This window comes from Onychomys torridus, chromosome 21, assembly GCF_903995425.1.
Source record: "Onychomys torridus chromosome 21, mOncTor1.1, whole genome shotgun sequence".
Classification (NCBI taxonomy): domain Eukaryota; kingdom Metazoa; phylum Chordata; class Mammalia; order Rodentia; family Cricetidae; genus Onychomys; species Onychomys torridus.
In genome coordinates, this window is record NC_050463.1 from 19,908,004 (window position 1) to 19,929,020 (window position 21,017).

The window sequence follows — 21,017 nt, forward strand, 5'->3', positions numbered from 1 at the left end:
ATCATCATCTGGAAGCCTACATCCAGCCTGCCCTTGCCACCTGGCATGACTCTGCTCCTCCTCATACTCACAGTTCTCCTGCCGGTGGTGGTGGTGGTAACGTTTAGGAAAGGAGAAATGCTCACTTACCAGCTCAGGCTGCCAGGCCACAGCTGCCTGTGACGACTTGACTGATGTGGACAAAGGGCTTTGGTGGTGGTGGTGGTTTGTGTTCACTTGTATTCATGAGAGATGCTAGCATCAGATTATGTTGAGCACGTGTATCCAGAGCTAGTGTGAACAGTGCCTTGGGCTAAGAGGGAAGCACTGCAGGGAGTTTGTTTCTCTTTGGGGCTGGGGGCTTTGTAGGGGAGTCACAGTCAGATCAGATTTTAACAATAGCAGGGATTCGGAAGATGAGCCAAGGGTGGGTAGTCCCAACAGAGAGGGAGTCTGCACCATCTTCAAAGAATTAGGTGCTTGAAGTTCAGGGTTCAAAGCTAAGCAAGTGTTACTAAAAGTGAAGCTGGCAAGGCAGATGTGAAGTCACAGAGAGCCTCATAGACCAAAATCTAAGGGGCCATTGGACTGTATCGGCAAAGGAACTTGGTGTGCTAGAAAAACAGGGTAGGGTTACGTGGGTTTAAAACAACATGGCCTTTCTTTGTCTACACTCTTCCTGGATTCTCAGCACCTTTAAGCAGCCAATTCTTATAAATAGTATAACTGAAGGTGCTTGGCGTGGTGCACCTTTTAAATGTTTTCTTTATGTTTTTATTTGTTTGTTTGTTGTGTGTGCATGTGTCTGCTGGTACTGTCATACCAAGGCACACACATGGTCAGAGGACAGCTTTCCAGCTTTGTTCTCTCCTCCCACCGTGACATGGACCCTGGGAATGGAACTCTGGTTGTCAGGCTTGGTGGAGTGTGCCTCTAACTGCTGAGCCCTCTGGCCAGCCTGCATTTGCTTTGGTTGAGGCAGGATCTCACTATGGAGTCCTGGCAAGCCTAGGACTTGCTCTGTTGAACAGGCTCAACTCTGAGTCACAGAGATCTGCCTGCCCCTGCCTCCCGAGTGCTGGGATTATGAGTAAGTCCAGTGGTGCTGAAAATTCATTCACCGACTCTCAGGGATGTTTTGTTTGGTCATCATGATAACCAATATTGGGGGTGCGGGAGATGGAGACTGGGGGGCCAGGCCAGAATGAAAGGCAGCAGTGCTAAAAAGTAGTTCAGGATGGTGGAGTCAGAGGACCCTTCTTCTCTCATTTTCATTTTACTGATTTTACACAACTCAGTGTCATCCCTCTGTTCATACATACATTTTCATTACAATGTGTGTGCTGCGTGTGCACACATGCGCACACAACTTCGTGAAGTTGTTCTCTTCTGTCATGTGGGTTCTAGAGACTGAACTCAGGTCATCAGGCTTGTCAGCAAGCACCTTTGCCCACTGAACCATCTTGCCTGTCTGAATCAGTTACATAATAAATGTATTTATAAATGGGACTAATTACCAAAATGATAAAGCACTGTTTTCAGGGAGATTTTGGGTTGGGTTTTAATAGAGGAGGCTCTGCCCACCGGTCTCAAACTTCGTCCTGTAAGTGGCACTGAGAGGTCATTCCTATCTCTGAAATGTCCTAGGACCACAGTGAAGGGCTGGGGACACAATGAGAAAAAACCTAGGAGGAGGAGGCATAGAGGGTCATTAGAAAAGCCTGTACTAGTGACATGTTCTGTGTGCTTCAAACGTTTATTACAATACTTCTAAATCTTTCAAGGTTTCCTCACCCATTAGCTGCATTTAAAAGTCCAAATCTGGGATTATGTTTGGAGTTTTAAAGTGATTTAAACCCGCATGGACACTCCATCCCTTATATTCCTTTTCCCTTTTCTGTCTTTATTAGCATACATGCATCATTCTCCTGCAGGAAGGAAAATTAGTCTCAGCTGCAGCTGAGAGAAAGCAAAAGTCTAGAGGCCCAAGGGCTGGGTTACAGGCCTGTGCAAGGGTGTACAAAGACAGAGGGGCCAGGTTACAGGCCTGTACAAGAGTGTGCAAAGAAGGAGTGCCAGGTTACAGGCCTGTACAAGGGTGTGCAAAGAAGGAGGGCCAGGTTACAGGCCTGTACAAGGGTGTGCAAAGAAAGAGGGACTGGATTACAAGCCTGTGCAAGGGTGTGCAAAGACAGAGGGGCTGGGTTATAGGACCTGTGCAAGGGTGTGCAAAGACAGAGGGGCTGGGTTATAGACCTGTGCTAGGGTATGCAAAGACAGAGGGGCCAGGTTACAGGCCTGTACAAGGGTGTGCAAAGACAGAGGGGCTGGGTTATAGACCTGTGCAAGGGTATGCAAAGACAGAGGGGCCAGGTTACAGGCCTGTGCAAGGGTGTGCAAAGACAGAGGGGTTGGGTTATAGACCTGTGCTAGGGTATGCAAAGACAGAACTTTAAAGCTAATCTTATATCCAACCTAAGTTACTTTTTTCAGATAGGAAAATATCCACTGAAATATTTATTTGCTAAATATTCTCTGGTACTAGCTAAATATTTGTTTTAGTTAAAGTTTCTATTGGTGTAAAGACAGGACCACAACAACTCTTATAAAGGAAAACATTTAATTGGGGTGGTTCACTTATAGTTTCAGAGGTCAGTCCATTATCATCATGGCAGGGAGCATGGCAGCATGCAGGCAGACATGGTGATGGAGAAGTAACTGAGAGCCCTTCATTTTGTAGGCAACAGGAAGTCAATGAGACACTAGGCTGTATCCTGAGCCTAGGAATCCTCAAAGCCCGCCCCCATGGTGACACACTTCCTCTAACAAGGCCATACCCACTCCAACAAAGCCACACCTCCTAATAGTGCCACTCCCTATGGGCTTATGGGGGCCAATTACATTCAAACCACCACAGTATTTATCCCCTTGGCTCTGACAGATAGACTTTCTGTTTGCCTGAAAACCTACCCCTTAAATTTTTTTCACAGCTATTGAGTTGAATATTTATCACATATTTAAATAAACATCATACTTATGTGTTTAGACTCCATTTTATGCTATGTGTGTATGTTTCCTTTCCTAAGCTACAGTTTATGAATTTTGTTGTTGTTGCTGTTCTTTTTGAGACAGGATCTCATGTAGTGCAGACTGGCCTCAAAGTTAACATCTAGCCAAGGATGACCTTGAACCTAGCATGGTTTCAGGTTGAACTCAGCCTCTTGCATGCCCTACCAGCCAACCCCATTTTACTAATTTTGTGAAAGTTGTTTTATACTTATCTGTATTCATATATATTTCAATCTATTGAAATAGGAAATCTTGAAGGTGTTTGTTAATGAAGAACTGGCATCACAGTTTTAGCTAGAGAAGAGCATGTCCTTCCTGCACTTTTTGGTGATGCTGGGGATTGAAACCAGGTCTGTGCAGTTGCTAGGCCAGCATTCTACCACTGACCTGTGTCCTCAGCACTCTGTATTCACTGCTTTCAGACCTTGCTAAGGTGCCTGGACTGACCTTGACCTTTCCCATCTTCCTCGTCAGCTTCCTGAGTAGTAAAGACTACAGGCCTGTGTCCCTAGCCTGGCTTCGTACTCCTTTGTTCATGGGTCTCTGGAGGCAGCTTCCCTGCTCCTTGGATGTAGAGACCTTCTGCTCTCAATTTTAGAAAACATTATTTTCAGTTTCATCGCCCTTGTCATGGTTAACAATAATGGCCAACTTTTGTTGACTGCTTCATAGCTCTTCAGCCCCAGGCTTCCTTCTCTCTGCTGCAGCTTCTGAATCACAGTGTTTACAGTGTCTTCCCTGCCTAACAGTGTGGGGGCATCTGAGAGTGTAGCTGGGACTCAGATGTGTTACTAGAAAGAGAGCACCTGCCACTCTGAGCAGGACCTGCCCTCTTTTTCCTTCGAAAACGGACATGCTTAGGGCCACCACACCAACACTTCCCAGTAGCAGGCTGCTGGGGGCTGTTCTGTGGTTTCTTTGTGTGTTGGGATTTATAGGTCAGATCTCATCACTCTGCCAAGTACAATAAACACTCCTTCAACTGGAATCTTACTTTATAGTTGTTACTATTTTTCTTCTAGATGCCCTAAAAGTGACCAGCTCACAAGAGTGAAGTCCACATCCTAACTAGTCTAACTGCCGACCGGTGTGCTTTGTAGATGGGCATTACTCTGTATTACAGTTCAGGTTTGTAGATTGTATGCTGGTACTGCCAGCTCTCCACTCAGCCAGCTTAAGTGCTGGGACAGTCCAGTGGTGAGGGGTGTGCAGCCTCTTCAACAGTGCTTGTGTTTTGATTGCTCAGAACACTGACACTCTATACATGATGGGAAGAAATACAGTCCATGATTTTTATGACCCAAGAACTTCCTCTATGGAGTTACTAGGAAATGCAGCTGAACAGTTACAGAGAATAAAAACATTGGCAACCTACGAACACCTGCTTTCGTTATCCAGTCTAATTAGGTTAAATGTAACCAATTCCATCTGAACAAATTGAACATGATTTGCACTGTCCCTCGGCTGTATGCCCTTATTACTACTGCACACAGACCTGTCTAACGTGACACAGCTGGTGTGAGCCTCTCAGCTGGGGTGGGAGCAGGGGAGGGGGTTGAGAACAGGGCTTGGAGGCCCCTGGGGACTTCAGAGTTCTGAGCGTGCACCTATGAAATTTCAAGAAAATTGCCGAGGTTTTTGTCGTCAATAGATTAGTTGGTTTTCTCCAGACTGGACTCTGGTCTGAACTGTTGCTTTTCTCAAGGAACAGTGCACTCTGACATAAGCAGTTAACTCCCTTACTCAGGGCGGCATTGGATAAGTAAGTTAAAGTGATGCTTGCCATGTTAACTCCAAGTGAGTAGTGTGAACAGAGACCACTCTTAGAACTGCAGTTTCATGTTGTCTGGTAGGAAGATGGAGACTGTCCCTGCCATTTCAGTGATCTAATTAAATGCTGGTCATAGTGTGGCACTTGGATTGAGTGGCTGTGTCTGTGACAGAACCCTGTCCTGAAACTTTCTGACTTGCACTCCTACCCCCAGAGAAAGAACTGTTCCTATGTGCGGATGATCTCAGAACTCCATGGTTTCTGTCCATTCTCATGTTCCCGCCTCTCCCCTCTCCAGCCCTTCATCCCCAGTCATCAGAAACTAGTTGGCCTTGTCTATTAAACTGCAGTGCACATAAGTTTTTGTTTTTGTTTTTGTTTTTTTAAGTCTTGTTCTAGGGCTGAAGAGATGGCTCAAAGGTTAAGAGCACTGACTACTCTTCCAGAGGTCCTGAGTTCAATTCTCAGCAACCACATGGTGGCTCACAACCATCTGTAATGAGATCTGGCGCCCTCTTCTGGCCTGCAGGGATACATGCAGACAGAACATTGTATATATAACAAATAAATATATAAGTCTGTTCTGGATATTTTGCATAAATGGAAAGCAGACCTTTGTGGCCTTTCACGTCTGGGTTGTTTTACTTAATGTTTTCAAGTTTCATCCATATTGTGACTTAACGCTGCACTTTCTTTCTTTTTTTTTTTTTTTAAAGATTTATTTATTTATTATGAATGCAGTGTTCTATCTGCATTCAAAATAAAAAGAGGGTGTCGGATTCCCGGAGCCGGAGTTACAGGTGGTTGGTTGGGAGCTGCCTGATGTGGGGGCTGGGGCCTGAACTTCAGTCCTCTAGAAAACCATCATTTAGCCATCTCTCCAGCCCTCCTTTCACACTTAGATTTCAATAATTATGTTTTGTTCTTGTTGTGAAAGCCCTCCATGATGTTCTTGATTTTAATCCCTTGTAAACCACACATTTGCAAATGGTTTTTCCTCTTCTTCAAGACTTTTTATGTCACCTTTCATGGTGCTGTCTTTGGATGAACAAAGGTTTGTGTTTTGAAAAAGTCTGCCGAATCTGTGGTTCCCTTTGTGGCTGTGTATTTGACATTATACCTAAGACCTATTGTCTAACACCACAGAGATTCCATCCGTTTCTTCTGAAAGTTTTATAGCTCTATGATCCATCTGGGGTTAATTTTTTCATTTGGATTAATTGTTTAATTTGGTATGAGATACAATACAAGCATATCCTTTGTATGTGACTGTCCATGTGTATGTTAAAACAGCCAGAATGTTTATCACAAGAGCTGCACACTTTACATTCCCACCAGAAGGGTGGTCCTGTTGCTCCATGTTCTTGTCAACACTTGGTATTATCTTTGACAGCTTGGCTGTTGCACTGAGTATGTATAGCATCTTTATTAGGTTGAGCATCTTTGAGTATTTGCCATCTTTTTTGCAAAGTATCCAACATTTCCACAACTCTCGTGTAAACTGGTGTTTGTCTTATTGTTGAGCCATAGGTTCTTTTGGGCCACACATGTATGTGCCCTTAGACCCGTGGGAGGACAGCCTGTGGGAGTCAGTTCTTTCCTTCTACCACGTGGGTTCTAGCTTGGCAGTAGGAGCCTTTACCCACTTAGTCATCTCATAGGCCTGAGGTTTCGTTTCTTCCTCTGCATTGAGTTTCTTATAGAGGTAGACATTGGGAATAGTTTTTCCTCTTTCTGACTTTCATTTTCATCTCCTGAACAGTGTCTTTGCAGTAGACACATTCTTAATTTTGACGATGTCCAGTTGATTTTTTTCTTTCCCTCCCTCCCTCCCCCTCCCTTCCTTTTGTGGAAGAACTTGTTTTGTTTTTCGTTTGGTTGATTGCTTTGGTTTGGTTTAACCAGGGTCTCCTTGTGTAGCATAGGCTGGCTTAGACTCATAGTGCAGTCCTGGCTGGCTTTGAACCATCTTCCTGCCTTCTCCAGAATGCTAGGACAATAGATGTGCACCGTCATCCCTGGATGTCTCATGTTTTTCTGTGCCCTAGTGAAAAAGTCTTTGTTATCTCAAGGTCACACTTTCTTCTTAAACTTAGTGGGATTTTGTTTTGGTTAGCTGGCTGGCTTGGGGTGCTGGGGATAGGCTCTACAGTCTTCCAGGCAAGCACCCACTCACAACTCCTGGGCTGCATCTTTAGCTCTAAAGCTTTATGTTTCTAGATTTTACACTTAGGTTTCGTGATCTGCATCTGTGTAACTCCTGTGTGTGACGTGAGACAATGTCTTTGTGATTATTAGTTCCCTCACACCATCATTCCTTTGGCACTCTTTCCCCTAACCCACGTCCTTCCTCCTTTCAGGGATCCCGCCACATAAGTTAGGTCTCCTGCAGTTACCTCATGCTTTAGGCTTCTCTATCTTTCTTTTTAATTTGTGTTTCAGTTTTCCTGTCTTCCATTTCTGTATCTCCAGATTAACTCTTCTTTTGTTATCTAATCTATCCAGTGTGTTTTTATTTCAGACATTGTACTGTTGGTCTCTACAAGTTTCATTTATAACCTTCATATCTTCTGCATTTCTCTCTTTATCATGAGTAATGTATTTTATATGAGCTGTTTCCATGACCTCGTTCTCATTACATACTATTTCTGCATTTGTCTTTTGTTTTGTTTGTTTGTTTGAATTTTCCCTCTCATCTTGGGTCCCACTTCCCTTCTTCTCTGCCTAGTGGTTATTATTGGATACAGAAAGGGTCAGCTTCCTGCTGGAGGATGCTGGGTTTGTGCTGCTCATTTGATGTGTGAGTTTGTTTTAGCACAGCCATGTTGCTTAGGTCCCTCGGGGTCTTCTGAGGCTTGCTTTTAACCTTGTCCTGGAAGGTTCAGTCTGAAGAGGACCCTTTAGTTCGAAGCAGACAGCTCCACTGTATGGCAATGCCCGGTTACGTGTGTGATGCCCCCCTCACTACAAGGGCCCCACTCTGGATAGGAAAGCAAAACTAAAATGAGCTTTGGGAGCCTAAAGAATTGAATTGTTCAGCCCTCTGTGGTTTTCTTGTCCTCACTCCTCGCCCTGTGCAGTTTCTCTTTCTGCATACAGAAGTGTGGAGCCATATCCCAAGACCCCTTGCCCTGCAACCGTGCTGATCACCAGGGCTTCTTCCTCTCCAGAAATGTACCCCGCTGTCTGCAGCCTGACCTTCCCAACACTAATCTCATCATTCACCTCTGTGCTAGTGTCCTGGCTCTGTCCAGGAGGATATGCCCTGCCCTGTCCAGTGTGTAACAACAGTTTCCAGTTTCTGGTTGATGATAGTTGATGGTGATTCTTACAGTAATTCTTCAAGAACAGTGCAGATGCAGAATCACTTCCTCTACCTCATTTGACACCTCTTATTATCTTTATATCTGTGTATTTATATCTATAAGATAAAGGCAGTGCCCTCAGAAGATCAGATGGAAGTCATAGAAAGAATTGTGAAAACTTACAGAAAAATCGTAAAGAGAAAAAAGCTAACACTGTGAAAACACAGCTGTCTGGAAGCTAAGTAAATAGCAAAAAAAGGATGGTTATGGCGTGGGGGTGGGGCTTCTAAGCAGAAGTTTGGTGTCTAGACCATCTTCTGTTGCTAGAAGCATTATAGACAATGTAATTTAGAGAGAAAATAGTTTGTTTTGCTCACAGTTTTAGAAGTGAAAGAATGTGGTGTTGACATCTGACAAAGGCCTACTGCACTGTCATCCACAATAGAGAGCCACACGTGTTGAGAGCTTCCTGGCCCAGGTGTCTTCTCTTTTTATAAAGCCACTGTCCTTCTGGATCAGGGCCTCAATTTCGTAGCTTCCTCTGGTGTTTATTACCACCCAGTTAAAGTTCCCCCCACTTGCTCCACTCGTGTGGAGATTCAATTTCACTGTGAGTTGTGGTAGGGACAGACATCCAAACGGTAACACTGGGTGCACTTCCCCCTAGGCTCACCTTCTGTGGCTTCACAGCCCGACCAGATTCTGCTGGACTTGCCCCTCCTTGCAGATCACGCCTCCAGCAGTTTGTCTGCAATCCAGTGCTGCCAGAGACCTCTTTGGTCTTCGCTTCTGTTTCTTAAGATGCATACGTCAGAGCTCAGGCCCAGTCTTCGGACTGTCTTGTAACACTGGCAAAGGACTGAGATGGTTGGTCTGTCCCTCTCAGTGGAGGTGAGGCAGCAGAGGTAGGCCAGGTACTGAGAGGAGCCTGTCCACCGCTGTCCCCCTCGGAGTGTCTCCCTGCTGTCTCCAGTTGTCTGAAGATGTCAGAGCGGTTTAAAGTCCTTTGTGGGATCAGGTTAAACGAAAGGGGCAGCAGTGATGGGCAAACTCCAGCTAGTCTGGAGGCAACTGCAGGGCAGTTCTCTGAAGAAGCAGCAGCAGTCTGTGCTGGGAAATAACTGCAAGTTTGTGTTTGAGTTTGTCCTGTGCTTATCCACAGTGTTTCCTGGTTTGCTCTCTGTATTGAGCAAAGGCTAGGTGGGATGGAGACGGAGGGAAGAAGTTAAAAATGTTGGTCCCTCTGCATGGGATGAACCTGATGCACTCATCTTTTCTGGACTCTTCTGATTCCCAAGCTAGAAGGGCTGTGTCTTAGTTTATGGCTTAACAAGTGCTCTTCAAATAGCATACTTAGCAGATCCATCCCCTGCAGCCGGTAAGAGTCCTTTGCTTAAACATAGCTGCTTCTGAGCTGGCTCTGGTGCACAAGCCTATAATGCTAGCTAGCACTTGAAATGCAGGCACAGAGGTTTGAAGTTCAAGGTTGTCCTCAGCCACATAGTGAGTTCCATGCCAGCCTAAATATGTCCTAGGGATGAGATGGAGGTCTGTGGTTCTGAAAACATATGTACAACCAAAGTGTCCTAGTTCAGGTTACTGTTGCTGCAGTGAAACACCATGACCAAAGCAAGTTGGGGAGGAAAGGGTTCATTAATAAAGGAAGTCAGGACAGGAGCTCAAACTGGGCAGGAACATGGAGGCAGGAGCTGATGCAGAGGCCATGGAGGAGTGCTAATTTCTGGCTTGCTCTGTCAGCTTTCTTACACAACCCAGGACCACCAGCCCAGGGATGGCACCACCCACCAGGAACTGGGCCTTCCCCCACCAATCGCTAATTAAGAAAATGCCCTACAGCTTGCCTACAGCTGGATCTTATAGAGGCATTTTCTTAATTGAGGTTCCTCCTCTCAAATGACTTGACTTTGTGTCAAGTTGACATGAACGAGCCAGCACACAAGGGAAAAGGGAATATTCTCAGAGGGCCATATATGTGATAGGGCCAACCCCTGTATGCGTCTTTGAAGGGTGTCAAAGAACTAAAGACAACATCTGGCAAGAAAGAACAGCCAGGACCAGTTCAGGGAAGACCAGTTTCTAAGTCCTCTCCCAGTCCTTTTCTATGTTTGTGACTGAAAGGGCCTCTGGGGTCAGGATTACAGTTTACTGGGAGAGGCAGGGGATTCGACAGAAGAATGGAATTTCCCTTTGATAAGGAGAAGCCAAGAATTAATAAATCAGTTGATTTTTTTGTTGTTGTTTTAGTTCCTATGGTTTCCTGTTCTGTACAAGTAACATTTTTTACTGAGAAATTGCATAACAAGACATTAACATTCACAGAGTACAAATTATCAGCTGATTATTTTTAGACCCAGTTTATCAGCCATTTCACAGAAGAACTTCATTTGGCTCAGATTCTAGTCCTCACTGAACTGAGAGCTGGTGGGACACCCCACTGCAAATTCAGTCTTCTTAGTCCCTCCGTTGAGGGACACTGGGAGAAAACTTAGAACAGTTATGTCTGCAAACCTATGGGGGGACAGGGGTGTGGTCTTGTGTATCCCAGGATGCCCTTTAACCCACTGTGTAGCTAAGTGACCTTGATCTTGTGATCCCCCTACCCCCACCAGTGCTGGGATCACAGGAGTAGACTACCACACCCAGTTTGTGTGGTGCTGGGATCAAATGCAGGGCCTTACACACAGCAGGCCTATCCCCAGCGCATCTGCAAACTTGTATCAACCTAGCAGCATCAGAGAATTCGGTGCCTTTGCAAAATATGAAAGAGACTCCTCACTTGAGGTGGCAGGAGCAGCGTAAGAGCCTCTGCGTCTCAGTGGCAGGTGAGTCCCAAGATAACCTAGTGAGTCTCATTGTGACCTGCTGGTCAGCTGCCCATCAGCTCCTCGTCAGCTGCCCGAGCCTCTGTTGTTTGGTGGTCTGTTTCTCTCTGGAGGAGGATCCTTTCCCATCTGTGCCTCTGGATTGCAGCTTGTCTGTAACCATCTCTGCCAGGACCAAGGAAATGTCGTCTCTCCAGCCTGTACAACGTTTCCTTCTTGGCCTTTGTCTTTTGGACAGCTGAGCACAAGACTGTTGGGGTGTTTGTTGAATGACATCACAGTGAAGACTGGGCACTGTATGTGCTCTGGAGCTCTGTGGCTGAGAACTAGAGCAAGGGGCTGGCTTCTGGTGAGGGAACACTCTGCTGAAGCAAACACCAGTTAGACTGCAGAATTCCGTTCAGCAAGGCAAGTGTGGCACCCAGAAGAGCAGATGACCCCAGATGGGCCAAGGTCAAGTGCATGTGGTCCCGCCACTCTACAGCATCAGCAGTACTTGGCAATTTGCTAGCAAACATGCTTGCAGGGTCTTACTGGATTGGAAACTCTGGGGTGAGCAGCTAAAATTTGAGACTCCTAGTCCTCTTGGAGAGTTGGACCTCTCCTTTAATTGTGTATGTTCTCACTCTCTCCCCTCCCCCCCCCCCCCCCCTCCTTACTCTCTCCCTCCCTTCTTACCCCCTCAAATTAAATACCTTTGTATTTTAACCCCAATGTATCCATAATTATGTGGCAGTGGTATCAGCCACAGTTTTTTCAGAATACCCTTGTTAAAACTAATACGCATCTTTAATTTGGGTTTTGGGGTGTGTAGAAGGGGGTATTCATTTCAGGTAGAAGGTTTGAACCCAGTACTTCATACATACTACCAACTGAGGTGTGTGTGTGTGTGTGTGTGTGTGTGTGTGTGTGTGTGTGTTTGTGTGTTCCACACATACATTTAAGACAAGTTGTTGCCCTGTAGCCCAGAATGGCCTTGAACTCATGATCTTGTCTCAGCCTTCCAAATACTGAAGTTACAGATGTGAATTTAAAAGAAGCTTTGAGGCCAACCTGGGCAGCACAGAGAGACTGGTATCAGGCATTTGATAAACCTGTATGAGTAGCTCAGACCTTATGATGGTCTACAAGCCTGCCACTAAGATTAGCTCTTCCACTTGGACTTTTTTGTGCGTGGTGACAGATATAGATCTATTTGTAATCTTTTACATATTGACATCCAGTTATGCCAGCACCATTTGTTGAAGATACTTTCTTTTTTCCATTGTATAGTTTTGGCTTCTTTGTCAAAAATCAGATGTTCATATGTGCGTGGATTAATGTCAGGGTCTTCAATTCAATTCCATTGGTTCATATGTCGATTTTTATACCAGTACCAAGCTGTTTTTATTACTTGAGGTCAGGGATGGTGATGCCTCCGGAGGTTGCTTTATTATACAGGATTCTTTTAGCTATCCTGTGTCTTTTGTTTTTCCATATGAAGTTGAGTGTTTTTCTTTCCAAGTCTGTGAAGAATTGTGTTGGGTTTTGATGGGGATTGCATTGAATCTATAGTTTGCTTTTGGTAGGATTGCCATTTTTACTATGTTAATCCTACCTATCCATGAGCATGGGAGATCCTTCCATTTTCTGATATCTTCCTCAACTTCTTTCTTTAAAGATTTAAAGTTCTTATCAAAAAGGTACTTCATTTGTTTAGTTAGTGTTATCCCAAGGTATTTTATATTATTTGTGGCTATTGTAAAGGGTGATGTTTCTCTGACTTCTTTCTCAGACCTTGAAAACCTAACTAACATGACTATAAGTTTGTTATTATAAATGACTATTAATCTGTACTTCTTATTTATATATTACATTTTAAATGAGCTGCATAAACATAATGCCTTAAACAAGAGTAGAAATAAACATACAGTATAACAAAAAAAAAAAAAAAAAAAAAAAAAAAGATTAGCTCTTTCTCCCAAACTCACTTAATATGCTGCTGCTAAGTCATCTGTCAGCAGCCTGATCAGTGTCAGTGTCCCTGTCTTGGCTAGTTAGGAATGGCAGATTTGAGGTTCTAAGTTAACTTTAGGTGCCATTGTTCTGGGTGCAAGGTAATACTGAAATCCCCAGGTTGGAACTGAGACATACTCAGATGGTACAGCTGAGCTCGCTTGAGGACACAGGGTGAGTGGCTGCTGAGCTGCACACAGACGGGACTTGTGTGTGCTCCTTCATTCCTCCCTGAGAAACATGTATTCAGGAGAGTTGAGTAGTGCAGGTGGACCCTCGGGAAACTGTCATCAGCCTCCCAGACCTGCCATTACCAGTGCTGGCCCTGGTGATGCTTCACCAGACCTTGGTTAAACTGCAGGGAGATGATGCTGTGGCACACTTTTTAAAGCCAAATTGTTTCCATTTCCCTTGGTGTTGAGATAGAGTGTGAGATAGAGGTAATCTGCTTGCCTGGCATGGACAGACCCAGGTCCAACCCCCAGAACTAGACAACTGTTTGCACTGGCACACTATGGTTCCATTTCCTCTTCTGTGTGATGATGGGGGGGGGGGGTGTTGTACTTTGGTTGTCTTTGTTGACAGGGTCTTACTCTGTAGCTCAGACTGGCCTGGAATTCTACATAGCCCAGGATAAACTTAAACTTGCTGCAGACCCCCTGCCTTAGCCTCCCAAGTGCTGGGATTATACACATGGATTAGCCACCATGCCCAGATAATGGTGGAGTTTGAGTCTTTTGGTTTAGTTTTCAAGACAGGATATAACCCAGGATAACTTTGAACTCCTGATTCTCCTGCCTGTTCCCAAGCACTGGGGTTCCAGTAATGTACTACCACACCTGGCTAATTCTAGCTTTTTAACACTCTTACTTTGCAAAAATAAAAATTTGGCAACTGAGCTAGAAAGGTGGCTTTGAGTTAAGTGCTATTACAGAGGTTTGGTTCCCAGCACCCACATCTGGCAGTTCACTATTCCTGTAACTCCAGCTCCGTGGGAATCTGGTGCCAAAGTCGAGCCTCCCAGCACTCACATGCACATACCCAACACACACACATGCATACACATAATTTAAAATAAAACATATTTTTTAAATTGGTAATTTATAGCTGTCTGCTCCATTACTTATGACTTTGTTTTGTATTTTTAAGACAAAGTCAGTCTCACTGTGTAGCCCAGGATAGCCTTGAACTCATAGGGATCCCCCTGCCTCAAAGTGCTTGGATTACAGGATGAGCCCAATAACATTTTACCGGGGAGTGTTTTTCCAACGAGGCCCGACAGAACAGCAGGAGGTAGTGTCCTTCCGCGTGAATCCAGCCATTAAGCCATCATCCTAAGGATTAGAAATACACTTTACTCTGAAGAACGAACAAAAACCATATCTGAAGATGAACTCAGATTGAGTGTGAGTCTCAGTTACACATTCTTGACTGTGCTGACCACACTGGTGGGGACATGCAAAGACTTCCCAACAGGAAGAGCTGGGAAAGCCCCATGCAAGATGGGACTACCAGAACCGACTAAACCTAGTGCAGATACAATAGGGCCAGTTAAACTTGATCCTTTCGGTGAGACCGTGGCTTCCCAGGGAAGAAGGAACCCAAAGTAGTCAAGTTTGAGATGACCAATGGAAAGGTACAGTTTAAAAATGACTGCCTGCTAGCCAAGGCTGCTGAACTTGTGACCAAGAGCTGCTGTCGGTTTCTTGTGCCCTGCTGATAGAAGGTGCTCATACAGATGAAAATGTCAGAACCCCATGTTGAAGGAGACTCTGAAATCTCACGTTGCCAGAGCAACTACTGTGGGAGTATCGTCTGTGTGGAGCCCCAGACAGTAACAGTAGCTGTCAGTCCCAGATGCACACCAGAATGACCTGGGTCACTTTAAAACTACACTGCTAAGACTCTCCCAGACGTGTGATCAGGTGTCCCTGAACATGTTTTCCTAAATCTCCCCAATGAGTTTCACACGCTCCCTGGGCTGAGAACCGCTGTAGGAAAGGAATTCTTTGTTATCTCTGCAGTTGCTTATTATAAAAAGTTGGACACTCCTCCCTCCAGCCTCCTGTTCCTCCTAGAGGCCCCTCACTCGGTTCTGGATCACAGTTTCCACCCATGGGACCTCCATGCAAGCAGAGGCTGGTCTTTTCAATTCACTGCCTCATGAGTCTTAGGAAAGACCAAGAAGACTGTACATGGTGAGCCAGTGTCTACACTGTGGAAGCCCACTGCCCCACTGCCTGCCAGCAGCATGGGATGGTGCTCATTCATTCTTCCGAATGCTTAGTCACACTTCCTTAAAGAGAGAAAGCACCATGGTGAATGCCCTTCCGCTTCCCTTCCGGGAAGTTCCAAGCTGCATCAGTGCCCTTTGCATCTTCCTTCCTTCCCTCACCCCGTTCTTCCTCGCTTCGCATTCGGTGTCCTGAGGAAGCAGACAACCCGTAACTTCCCGGGGGATCACTTTGCTCAGGTGGTTCCCTGGGCTTGAATGGGCCCCACATGTCTCTTTCTCAAAGATGACTGACTACCTCTCCTTAAGGGCAGTGATCCTATCCCATCTAATGCTTAGCACATAGGAAGCAGGCAAAATAGTTTTGAGTTAGAATTAAGACTATATTTTAAAAATCTCCACAACTGAAAGCAGAACATAAAGCTTAACAGGTAGAGATGGTTTCATAGGATTAAACCCAACAAAGCAAACAAGTTGCCCTAAGTTCCAGGTACAAGGCAGCTCCTCTCTCGGTGATCATTCAAGAGAAGGGAGGCCGTGGCTTCCGTGGACTGCATCAGGATCCAGCAGTAAGGCCAGTGTCCTGGTGTCAGAGCAAGGGAGGTGAATGGCCCGGATAGCTAATGCAGGGTTAAGACCATTCTGTGCTCCAAGTTAAGAAGGGTGAGATCTGCCTGTAGCAGTTGAGCTGCAACAGGAAGAGGAATCCCATCTTAGCAAACAGAGGGACCAAAATAATGGTGAGCAGATGCCTACAGGGCTGTCATCAGGGGGTAGAATTAGGACAGTGAGTGGAGCTGGAGAAAAGTCCTTGTGACAATTATTATACTAACAGCGAAGTGTGCTGGCTCGTGAGTGTCATGGCACTGCAGGATCCACCCCAGAGCCTCTGGTGCTTTACAGGGACCCAAGTCCTGCAGGAAGTTTGGACTTTTCCCCTGGGCACTTCAGAGGCTTTCCTGAGCAGAGGTGACTGGTTTGCATTGAGGGTCCAGAAGAAATGCAGCCGTTCATTTCACTGATGCCTCCCATTCATTCTCCTGTATCCTTTCCTAGAAAACCACATGGAAACATGACTTCTTTCTCCTTGCTTTTTTGCTGTCTAGCTCTGGAGAGTCTTGGCCTCTGGGAAGATGTGAGAGGAATTGTCTTGGGATCAGAGCTGGTTACAGGGTTCCCCTGGACCTTCAAGGTGCCAGGCCTGCCGCAGTACCTGCAGAGCCTTACCAAACTAGCCATCCCTGAAGTGTGGGCATCTCTGGCTGAGGCTGAAGGACAGGCCGCTGCTATTCCCCTCTCCTTTTCTCGGCTTCTGGAGTCTTCCTTTCCTGAAGTACGCTTGCTAACCCTGGATACCCTGCTGGAAAGGGCAATGTCCTGTGAACTGGGAGAGAAGGGACCACCTCCCTTGCTGTGTAGTATGAGAGAAGAGATCCTGCTGTTGGCGATGAAGGAAAAGCACCCAGGATGTTTCTGCCGGGTAGGGTCTCTGCTGCATTGACCCCTCTGTGTCCCACATTCAGTTGTAAACCACCAGGAAGATACAGCCGAGGAAAGCAAGTCAGGCTTGTGCTGGCTGGGCAGCAGACAGTGACTTAGCATCCCTAAGACCAGGCTCTGTGTTGCTTGGCTTATGTGTAGAAGAGCCCCTGAGGCCAGTGGAGCTGCTGTAAAGATTCTCCAGTTACAGTCCAGCCTCTCTGTCCTTAGAAAGATCAGTGAGAATCAGCAGGGGGGCTGGAGGGCAGAGTAGGTGGTGCTGGCCCACAAGCATGAGGCCCAGAGTTCAGATCTCTAGCACCCATGTAAAAGGCAGCGAGGTATGGCAGCCTACCCGTAATGCCAGCACTCAGGGGATGAAGATGGGATCCCTGGGGAAAGCTGGCTAGCTAGACCAGACAAACCAGGAAGTTCCAAGTGCAGTGAGAGACCTGGAGAATGGTCAAGGGAAGCAACTGACGTCACCTCTGGCCTCCATTAGCCATGACACATCTCAGGTTATCTTGACTGATACGCCTAATTATAGGCAAATGGCTACCTGGGAAGCCTGGTCAAAATGAAAGTAAGGTTTCCGGGCATGACATCTCAGATATTTAGGAGGCTGGGGCCAGTCTGGGCTACAGAGTGAGTTCAAAGCTAGCCTGAGTACTTAGTGAGACTGTCCCAAAATTAAAAAGTGGAAAAGGGAGGGGAATCTGGCTCAGTCTAGCATGTGTGAGGTCACATAAGCTTCTAGTGCTGATACTAGCTCACCAAGGACCCTCAAGCTTGTCATTGCTCTGCCCTGCCTCAGTTCCTCAAAGATGTTACAGAGGAAATAAGAAGTCAGCAGAGCCGGGCGATGGTGGTGCACACCTTTAATCTAGCACTCGGGAGGCAGAACCAGGCAGATCTCTGTGAATTTGAGGCCAACCTGGTCTACAGAGTAAGATCCAGGACAGGCACCAAAACTACACAGAGAAACCCTGTCTCAAAAAAACAAAAAAACAAAACAAAACAAAATTCAGTGGAATTTAGGGGCTCTTTGAAAATAGATTTCCCTCCTTACTGCCATAAACAATCTTGATTTAGGACCACAAGACTTTTCCTGTGTGTTTATTTATCTTGTTTTCTTGGATTTGACCCACAGGTCCTGAAGGTCCTCTGTCATATGAACCCCGGTGAATGGCTTCCCCAGACAGAGGGCTGCGTTCACCTCTCCCCACAGGAGTTCCTGATCTGGACTATGGATATTGCCTCCAAGGACAGGTTTGCCTCGGCCTCTGTGCAGTCTTGTGGATTAATGCCCCTTCAAATCATCATGTAGGGAGAGCCTGCTCGCTGTCTTCCCTAAGGGCTCAGGGACTGGGTTCCTTTCTAAGCCTCAGCCTCGGAGCTGTGTTTTAAACTCCAGAATGTCCAGTTTTCACACTAGTAACCAAAGGGTACAAGAAATTGTACAACCAGGTAAAGGATTAATATCTACAAAGGTTATAAGCTATAAACATTTGTGCATAAAATATGTTAAATATAGCTCAGTTGGTTGAGTGCTTATCTAGCATCAGCAAAGCCCTGAACTTGATTCCCAGTACCACAAAAGCTGGTGTGGTAGCACATACCTGTGATCCCAGCACAAAAGAGGTGGCGGTCGGAGGATCAGAAGTTCAGGGTCAGCCTTGCCTACGTTGTGAGTTTGAGGCGAGTTTCAGTTACATGAGCCCCTGTCATCTCTTGTGTTGAACTTGACTTATGTGTGTGGTAACTGTTGAGAATTTGAGAGTTTTCGTTTTCTTCATTTCCCAGGTCTGAAGTCCAGAGTGAAGCTCTGAGACTTGCATCCAGAGTAATTGCCTACCACGTGCAGACATGTGAGGAGGTGAGGCTGACTCTGTCCCTGTCCTGAGGCCTGTTCCTACCCGGAGGGTGGTGGTGGACAGAATCACGGCAACTCAACAGAAATGTTACTTGTCCTGAAGTTTCACTCTGGGAATCACGGGCAAAGACTCAGAACACATGCTTTCTTCTCTCTCGTTGTAGCCACTTTTGACTAGAGCCTCTGAGGGTGAAGTCTCCCGTCCCCAGCACCCATATGTCCATTGCTTTCTCCCATATCAATAGCTAGACCGTTTGAGGAGGACTGAGCAGGCAAGTCAAGGATGTTTAGGAGTACAGCTTGGTGGGCTACTTATGAGGCTGGAATACCCTGCCTGTCATGTAAATGAGCTGTATCTGAACCGAGTCCCATGTGGGCCCAACCTGTCCCACATCCCCTTTGAGGGTGAAGTGGGACTAAAGTAAGCAAACCAGCCTCCTGGGAAAGGCCGTGAGACAGATACATACCTAAGTGTATTCAAGAGGCACAGTTCCCAGGCTCAGGAAACATGGCGGAAGAGGGGGCAGAGAGAATTGAAGAGCTGGAAGACAGGGAGAAGGACAGTGACATCACATCCTCTAGACGGGACACAGCAGTGTTACTTATTATACGGGGCCTGCACAGCATAGGCCTTCCCAGCAGTCAGTCATGGATAGGTGAGGGATCTGTCCCTTGAGTCATAGGCTACCAGTAGACTCTGAGAGAGCAGTCATTTTAAGTTGTGTAACCACTAGTGAACCTACCAGACTCCAGTCAGCAGCTTCATTACCAAGGCCACACAACACAGATGACCTGATCAGTCCCAGGGGAACACAAAGGAAACAAAACCTGGTATGGGAAAGTGTAGTAAGGAAGAAGAGGGGGCAGAGATGGAAGGAGATGAGAAAGGCAGGATGAGAGCAATAAGAACACGTTATAGCCTTCTGTAAACTTAGAGAAAAGAGAGACGGCATCATCTCAAGGTAGTGAGCGGGCAGTACAGTTACACCTTCCTCGCTGTGCTGGTGGAGACAAAGATGGTGGCTTCTGCATGATGTCCAGGAGAGATGCTGAGATGCCGAGATGAGCACATTAGAATGCAGGCTAATGGACAAAGAGAATGCCGAGTCACTGGCAGGACTCAGGATCCCAGGGGGGAAGGGAGTGCTTGAGGACTGAGGAAGGCTAGAAAGAGGAGGTTTCTACAGGTCAGATTGCCTGGAGAGATGGAGAGACGGCTCATCAGTTAAAGGCACTGGCTGCTCTTCCAGAGGTCCCAAGTTCAATTCCCAGCACCCACATGGTGGCTCACAACCATCTGTAACGCAGTCTGATGCCCTCTTCTGGCCTGCAAGGATACGTGCAGCTAGAGCACTCATACATAACATACATAAATAGACAAAATTTAAGAAACAAAAATTAGATTACCCAAGGCTAGGCCAGGGTAAAACCTCAGTGTTAGCATTAACAAGCAAGGAAGCAGATGCCGTGCTCTGTCATTCAGAGGCACAACTGAGAGCCAAACCTAGGTCAGAGGCCACTAGGAGATACAAAAATTTAAAATAAATGAAAGGAAACAGTGTTTAGAAGTATAGAAGATGGGGGCTGGAGAGATGGCTCAGAGGGTAAGAGCACTGGCTGCTCTTCCAAAAGTTCTGACTTCAATCCCCAGCAACCACATGGTGGCTCACAACCATCCATAATGAGGTCTAGTGCCCTCTTCGGACCTGCAGGCACACAAGCAGACAGAACATTGTTTACATAATAAATAAATAAATCTTAAAAAGAAGAAGTGTAGAAGAGATATGGAAAGACATGATTTGCTTAAAAGAGAAATACGTCTACGGGCATAGCTCAGTAAAGAAAAGCACTTGCCCAGCAGGCTCCAGGCCCTGGGTTCCAAACCTCCCTAGCACTACAACCAACCCACGCCTACCCCTGTAACTCCAGCACTCCCGGGGCTGAGGCAGAAGGACCACAGTTGTGAGCACAGCTACATAGAAAGACAACTGTCTCAGGAAGTAACAGCGACAGCAAAACACAATAGCCCCGAGTTCGAGGGCAGCAGTCTAGACGGCGAAGCAAGTCCGCCCGAGAAACCAGCTCAGCCGCTCCTCACCAGTGCTTCCATAGGTAGCTGTTGGGAACTTGAAGCATCTTCCCGTGAAATTGGAACATTGTCTAGGGAGAGAAAGCGCCACCACGGAACTGCAGAAGGACATGGAGAAGCACATTACCAGAGCTCTGGGGAGGGAGCTGGGCCTTGCGGTCGGCAGCAGAGAACGTCAGTTTCCATCCATAGAGCCATTGCCCCGCAGCTCAGAGGAATGGACAGGCTCATGTGGTACAGCTAGAGGTTCAGCTCCTGGTGAGGTGTCGGGAGACTGCCCTCTGGTTCTCTGACGGTGCCTCAGACATGGCAGAGCGTGGCATGTGGTGAGAAGGCATGAAGAAAGGGAGCAGACAGACAAACAGAAGAACCCACTTGTGC

General features: G+C 46.3%; 1 protein-coding gene across 1 annotated transcript in view; it reads left to right on the forward strand.

The window, feature by feature from the left end:
- The window catches only part of Thada (THADA armadillo repeat containing), a 289,455-nt gene that overhangs the window by 227,826 nt on the left and 40,612 nt on the right, over positions 1-21,017 (forward strand). The window contains 3 exon segments of the mRNA XM_036170461.1: positions 16,302-16,675; positions 17,825-17,943; positions 18,478-18,550. Coding sequence (XP_036026354.1) covers positions 16,302-16,675; positions 17,825-17,943; positions 18,478-18,550 — 566 coding nt within the window.